The following is a 7,727-nucleotide window of genomic DNA, read 5'->3' on the forward strand; positions in this document are numbered from 1 at the left end:
GGGGGGACACAGAATCTGAAACAGGCTCCAAGCTCTGAGATGTCAGCACAAAGCCCGACGTGGGGCTCAGACTCACGAACCGTGAGATCATGACCTGAGTCAAAGTCGGACACTTAACTGAATGAGCCACCCAGGCGCCCTAGAGTATGTGACTCTTTATATCAGGGTTGTAAGTTTGAGCCCCATGTTTGGTGTAGAGATAACTTTAAAATACAATCTTAAAAATAATTTCAAAAGAGAAAGAAGCTCAGGGCCAAATTTTGAAGAGCTGTCAGAGCAACGATAGGTCAACTATATTCACCTTTCTGGCTTAGTTTGAAGTCTTCTATTTAAAGTTTATATTTTTGTTGTAGATGCTTTTTGTTAAAAATTTCCTCATAGTCTTTATGGAAAGAAGCAAGACAATTAATTTACAAACAAACTGGAAACTTACGATGAGAATTTGGTTTGATTCAACCAAACTAGCCACTTGAATAATAACTATTATGATTTATATTAGTTCTGGATAAAGCACCTTTTGTATTATTTCTTATTTTGTACGTTTTTAATGTCTTTCAGAATGGGTTCCACCTCACCCAGAATATTTCTATCAACCTACAGGAAATGAAAAGTTACCAGAAATTGTAGGAGAAGAAAAAGGCACAGTTGTCTTTCAATTAGATTCAGGTATTGTTATTACACTGAATAGTCAGTGATAATCATGATAAAATTATAATAAAAGCATCATCTATAATAACAGTTATTGTTAACAGTCTATAGTTTAGTGATAAATAAACTGTTCTTCCAGACCAACCTGAAGAGGAGCCCTGATATTAATGGCCAATAGATTGAAATTTTCTGTTGTTTTTTTAAAATAACAGTACCTTTTTCTTAATAGGTCTAAGCCCATTTTAGAGGTTCTCCCATATCATTTCCCTTCCTAAAAATCAGATATTGGATATTTGGGGGAACTTGCTCTTCTTTTCTCCATCTGTGTGTTTTAGTGAGTACATTGTAGTATGTGTATATGACTCATTTACTGTGCGGTTTAATTAATTTCCATTCATTTGCAGGGCTCCCCCAGGTAGAATTCATCTCTCTCTCTTTTTTAAAAAAATTTTTAATGTTTTATTTATTTCTGAGAGAGAAAGAGAGACAGCATGAGCAGGGGAGAGTCAGAGGGAAACACAGAGGGTCTGTGTCACAGACACAGACACAGAGGGTCAGAGGGTCAGAGGGAGACACAGAATCTGAAGCAGGCTCCAGCTAGCTGTCAGCAAAGAGCCCCAGGCGGGGCTCGAACCCTCGAACCGTGATATTATGACCTGAGCCGAAGTCGGACGCTTAACCGACTGAGCCACCCAGGTGCCTCTCTGTTTTTTAATGTTTATTTTGAGAGAGAGAGAGAGAGAGAGAGAGAGAAAGAGCACACGCACCACTGCGAGCAGGGGAAGGGCAAAGAGGGAGAGAGAGAATCCCAAGCAGGCTCCACACTCAACACGGTGCCTGACACAGGGCTCAATCCCACCACTACGAGATTATGACTTGAGCCTAAATCAAGAGTTAGATACTTAACTGACTGAGCCACCCAGGCACCCCTAGAAAATATTTTTGAGGGGCACCTGGCTCAGTTGGTTAAGCATCTGACTGTTGATCTCAGCACAGGTCTTGATCTTGGGATCGTGAGTTCAAGCCCTGTGTTGGGCTCGTCACTGGGCATGGAGCCTACTTAAGAAAGAAAAACAAAAAAGAAAGAAATTTGAGAGATATACAAATATTCAGAAATTAAACACCACATTTCTTTTTTTTTTTTTAACATTTATTTATTTTTGAGAGAGACAGAGACAGAGTACAAGTAGGGGAGGGGCAGAGAGATATGGAACCACAGAATCTGAAGCAGGCTTCAGACTCTGAGCTGTCAGCACAGAGCCCGATGCAGGGCTCGAACTCATGGACTGCGAAATTATGACGTGAGCCGAAGTAGGACACTCAACCAGCTGAACCACCCAGGTCCCCTACACAGCACATTTCTAAGTAACCCATGGGTTAAAGAAATCATAAGAGACAAAAATTTGAACTGAATAAAAATAAAACAACATATAAAAATTTATGGGATGCAGTTAAAGTACTAAAAGGTAAACTTATGGCTTTAGATGCCTATATTTGAAAGGAGGAAATATCTCCAATTAATTACCTAAGCTTTCACATTAATAAATGAGAATAATAAGCACAAACTAAATCCGGAGCAACCAGAAGGAAGGATATAATAAAGATGGGGGCGCCTGAGTGACTCAGTCAGTTAAGCATCCGACTTTGGCTCAGGTCATGATCTCGCAGTTCATGGGTTCGAGGCCCACATTAGACTCTGTGCTGACAGCTCAGAGCCTGGAGCCTGTTTCAGATTCTGTGTCTCCCTCTCTCTTGGCACCTCCCCTGCTGCGCTGTCTCTCTTGCTCTCAAAAATAAATAAACATTTAAAAAATGAAAAAAAAAGTAAAGATAAGGATGGAAATCAGTGAAAAAGAAAACAGGAAAATAATGTGGAAAATCAAACCAAAAATTGGTTCTTTGGAAACCTGAACAAAACTGACAAAACTTTAGCTAGACCAGCCACGAAAAAAGAAGAGGAAACATACACACAAAAAGAATGACTTAATGCCAAAAAATTAAACAACATAGATAAACAAGAAAAATTGTTAGACACAACTGACTCAGGAAGAAATTTTAAAAGTCTGAATAGAGTAAAACAAAGAAACTGAATTACTAATTAAAAATCTTTATGCAAAGAAATTCCTTGCTTGACAGATGGCTTGACAGGGTTTGTTTGAATTGTATCAAACATTTAAAGATGAAATAGTACTAATCCTTCATCAGCTCTGTAAACAGTAGCAGGAGGAAACATTTCCAACTATTTATGAAGCCAATATTCAAAGTTAGACAAAGACATCACAGGAAAGCCATATTCCGTAAGAAAATAAATGTAATGTTTTGATGATTTTTTTTTCTACTCAGTCTCATAACTGTGGAGACTTAGATAATGAGTATTCTAAAAATGAGGATCCTTAAAAAAATAAATAAGATAAAATAAAAATGAGAATTCCTAGCAATCATCTTTAGGGTAAAAATGTTTCCTTGCTGATGGAGGCCAAAGACCCTTGAATCTTTTCATCATCAGTGCAATGATTGCAGGTTGCCTTCAAAATCTTCCTAATTCACTGTGGCTTCTAATGTTCTAGAATCATGGAGACATAAGGCGCTCCACGTTCTCTCCTTCCCTCTTCACCTTCCTTCCATAGTACTTACTGGGCTCCAGTAAGTGTATCAGCAGCAATCATTTATTAAGCAGTTACTTAGTGTAAAGTTAAAAATGCACTGCTATTTTTTCTGCATGCAGTCTTAAAAATCTTCTCATCTTGTAAATGAAAGATGAGATAAAATCAAGAAAAGAGGAGGGAAGAAAAAGATCTTTAAATAAAGAAAATAATCTATTAACTTAAAAAAAAAAAAGAATATAAATGCAAAAATCCTCAACCAAATATCAACAGACCAATTCCAACAGCATATTAAAGGATTATACAACATGACCAAGGAGGATTTGTGCCAGGAATGCAAGGGTGGTTCAAGCTAAAAACCACACACCAATGTGACACCCCACATTAGAACAAAGGGAAGAACACAGTCCTCTCAACTGATGTAGAAAAAGCATAAGAACATTCAGAAAACTAGGAATAGAAGAGAATTCCTCTGCTTGAAAAAGGGTATTTATGGAAAGGATGGATCGACCTCACACGCACTAAAACAGCTAAAATAAAGACAAGTGATGGGTAGGATGTGGAGCAGGTGGTAATAGAAACATTTAAGACAGAAAGGAGATAAGGGCACCTTGCTAGTTCAGTTGATAAAGGACACTAGAGCATGCGACTCTTGATCTCAAGGTTATGAGTTCAAGCCCCACATTAGGGGTAGAGTTTACTTTAAAAAAAAAAAAAGGAAAGGAGATACAATATTCAAGAGCAATGAGCCAAGAAAAGTTAATAGGAACCCTCCCAAGGACAAGGAAGTAAGTTTTGAATTTGTAATATCTAAATGTAAAGTTAGTCTTAGGGAGGGACATAGCAAGGTAGAGAAGTTTCCAATAAGGGCATCCTTTGTCGTTACCAAAAATCATCTGATGCTTATTGTACACAGAGGTACCAGAGCTAATTAGAACTTTTTTTTTTACAAGTTTATTTATTTTGAGAGAGAGAGAGAGAGACAAGCAGGGGAGGAGAAGAGAGAAAGGAAGAGAGAGAATTGCAGGCAGGCTCTGCACTGCCAGCATGCAGCTCAATGTGGGGCTCGAACCCATGAACCGTGAGATCATGACCTGAGCCAAAGCCAGACGCTTAACTGACTGAACCATACAGCTGCCATGAGAACTTTTTGAAAAAAAAATTTTTATGTTTATTTTTGAGAGAGAGAAAGAGTGTGAGCAGGGAGGGGCAGAGAGAGAGGGAGACACAGAATCTGAAGCAGGCTCCAGGCTCTGAGCTGTCAGCACAGAGCCCGACACAGGGCTCAAACTCACTATCTGTGAGATCATGACCTGAGCCAAAGTCGGACACTTAACCAGCTGAGCCACCCAGGCACCCCAACCCCTAGAAATTTTTAAAAAGTGTTCTCTGAGGGGCACCTGGGTGGCTCAGTCAGTTAAGCATCTGACTTCGGCTCAGGTCATGATCTCACCATTCATGAGTTCGAGCCCGGCATCAGGCTGTGTGCTGACAGCTCAGAGCCTGGAGCCTGCTTCAGATTCTGTCTCTCCCCCTCTCTCTCTGCCCCTCCCCTGCTCATGTTCTCTCTCTCAAAACTAACTAAATATTTAAAAAAACAAACAAACAAACCCTATTTTCTAAAAAAAAAAAAAAAAGGGTTCTCTGAGATTGGGAAATGCTGTATTCAAGAAATAGAAAGCAAGAAAAATATTCTCACAATTTGAAAATCAATATTTGTTATATAGTAATGATCAGAAAGGAAATCAATTTTATTGGAGGAGGAACATATATGAAGTTTAGTTAGTAGAAATAAATGTGTTAGGGGCGCCTGGGTGGCTTAGTCGGTTAAGAGTCCAACTTTCGCTTAGGTCATGATCTCGCGGTTCGTGGGTTCGGGCCCCGCGTCGGGCTCTGTGCTGACTGCCAGCTCGGAGCCTGGAGCCTGTTTCGGTCTGTGACTCCCTCTCTCTCTGACCCTCCCCTGCTCACGCTGTCTCTCTCTCTCTCCCAAAAAAAAAAAAAAAAATAAAAAAAAAAAAAAAAAGAAAGAAATGTGTTAAGTCAGTGAAATCAGGGGAGGCTTCTAAAAACCAGAACTAGGAGGCAGGGACTGCAGTGTTTACATTTCCACAACTAGAAAAATGAAATGAGCCGATTCTAGCAAGTGACCCAACTTCCATGAACTTGCATATGCTCTGCTCCCAGTTGCCTTGATTATGAGTATTTGTGTTAGTAATACTCTGTTGGGGAAGGCTACATGCAGGGAAGTGAACAGGGTGAAGCAGCTCCCAGTCTACCTACTTCCACCTTAAGGAGAACCTGAGGAGGCGTCTGGGAGACATTAAAGTATAAGGTCTTAAGTGGGTAACTTCAGATATAAATAATGGAGAATGTACTGCTCCTGGAACCTCAAGAGAGTCCTGGGTTTTTGTTTTTGTTTCTTTGTTTTTTTTTTTTAAGATTTCATTTCTAAATGGGGGCCTCTAGGTGGCTCAGTTGGTTAAGTGTCCAACATCAGCTCAGGTCATGATCTCACAGTTTGTGAGTTCAAGCCCCGCATCGGGCTCTGTGCTGACAACTCAGAGCCTGGAGCCTCCTCAGGTTCCGTCTCTGTTTCTCTCTGCCCCTTCCCCACCTCACACACTGTCTTTCTCTCACTCTCAAATATAAATAAACATTTTTTTAAAAAAAAGGGATTTTGGGGCGCCTGGGTGGCTCAGTTGGTTAAGCGCCCAACCTCGGCTCAGGTCAGATCTCATGGATCATGGGTTCGAGCCCCACATCAGGCTCTGTGCTGACAACTCAGAGCCTGGAGCCTGTTTCAGATTCTGTGTCTTCCTCTCTCTCTGCCCCTCATGCTCTGTCTCTCTCTGTCTCAAGAATAAATAAACTATAAAAAAAAAAGATTTTAAAAAAATAAAAATAAATAAAAAAAAGGATTTCATTTTTAAGTAGCGTCTGTACCCAAAGTGGGGCTTGAATTTCACAACCCTGAGAGCAAGAGTTGCTTGTTCAACCAACTGAGCCTGTCAGGTGCCTGGAAAGTTTTGGGTATTAGAAGTCTGTTTTACCTCTTGTTGACCCGGTGGTAGTCATTTTCAATAAACCCCATGACCACAAATCCAGTTGCTTTATCTGTTCTATTGAGAGATGTTTCTGCCTAGGAGGAACCCCTAGAGCTGAGAGCTCACTCTCCTGAGGGCAGCTTTTTGAATTTTCCTTATTGTCCTGTTAACACACAGTTGTGGCAGTGCTCTTGATCTTCTTGTCCTCTTGATTCACCAAGGAGAGTTGAGCCCACCCTGTTGGAGGAATGAAGAAACAGAAAACTAAGAAGATGGGACTCCAGGGAGAATTGGGGAGTTTGTCAGTTTACCTGCTATGAGAATATTGGGGGGAAACAAGGAAAGAGGTTTTAGTTTTTGAGAAATGTTACTGTGGGCTATGAATTGGATCGTCTTTAATGTTTACCTGAGAGAGTCCAAACAATATCAGAATTCCTATACTAATTACATATGGTTGCTGGGCTATACTTTGTGCTTCTGTGAAGAGACTGAACCACATGGGTCCCCAGCTTTTAGTCGGGTTACATGTACTCTTGCTGGCTTCTCCTGCCTCCTCTGTGCTTGTTTTCTTCCTCTACTCACATCTTTATATGCTTGTTTTTTTCTTTTGCTCTCATTTATTGTTCAAATATTTATTACCTGAGTCTCCACAGTGACAGAGTTGCCTATCAAAGCAAAAGTCATCATAACATGAACAGATAGATTTACTAATGACGATAATACAATCAGTCCCCACATGCCAGCATATTACTGTTTAATGCTCCCTCTGTCCTGCCCTGTGGTCAGCGTCTTTGTTGATAACAGTCACTTGCCACTTGGCAGATATTGTTAATATCTGACAATATAATGCAAATACAGTAAAAATCAGTTGCAAAGTGAAATCATCCTTACAAGAGAGGCAGGGTTTTATGAAGTTGATGAATATTAAAGAATCACTTGTAAAGCCACTGACAAATGAGAATCTAGACACTTTTTTAGCAGTTAACAACAGTTGAAGAGAAAAATCAACAAAAGATGACAAAATAGGTTCTTCTAGACACAATGATAAGAATATGGTGGTACAAAGTCCTTGGGAAAACTATGAAGTTTTGCAAATAGTTTTGAAATAGTTTTGCAAAAGTAACTGCAAAAATCAGACATTTCATATGGCAGCCTCACTGTGTTTGTCTGAAAAATTGCAAACCTACTTACCTTCTTTTGTTTGTTTATTTATTTTTGAGAGAAAGAGCGTGAGTGGGGGAGGGGCAGAGAGAGAAGGAGACACAGACTCTGAAGTGGGCTCCAGGCTCTGAGCTGTCAGCACAGTGCCCGACTTGGGTCTCGAACTCCCAAACTATGAGATCATGACCTGAGCCAAACTCAGACGCTTAACTGAGCCACCCAGGCACCCCTCCATTATCTTTTTTTTTTTTTTTTTTTTTTTTATTTA

At 40.1% G+C, this 7,727-nt stretch overlaps 1 protein-coding gene across 1 annotated transcript in view; it reads left to right on the forward strand.

Moving 5' to 3' along the window:
* The window catches only part of AGBL2 (AGBL carboxypeptidase 2), a 45,369-nt gene that overhangs the window by 13,809 nt on the left and 23,833 nt on the right, over positions 1 to 7,727 (forward strand). Inside the window, exon 7 of the mRNA XM_077767472.1 lies at positions 559 to 666. Within this exon, the coding sequence (XP_077623598.1) occupies positions 559 to 666 (108 nt within the window). The remainder of the gene's footprint in view (positions 1 to 558; positions 667 to 7,727) is intronic.

Source organism: Crocuta crocuta, unplaced genomic scaffold (assembly GCF_008692635.1).
Source record: "Crocuta crocuta isolate KB4526 unplaced genomic scaffold, BGI_CrCroc_1.0 scaffold330, whole genome shotgun sequence".
NCBI classification, from domain to species: domain Eukaryota; kingdom Metazoa; phylum Chordata; class Mammalia; order Carnivora; family Hyaenidae; genus Crocuta; species Crocuta crocuta.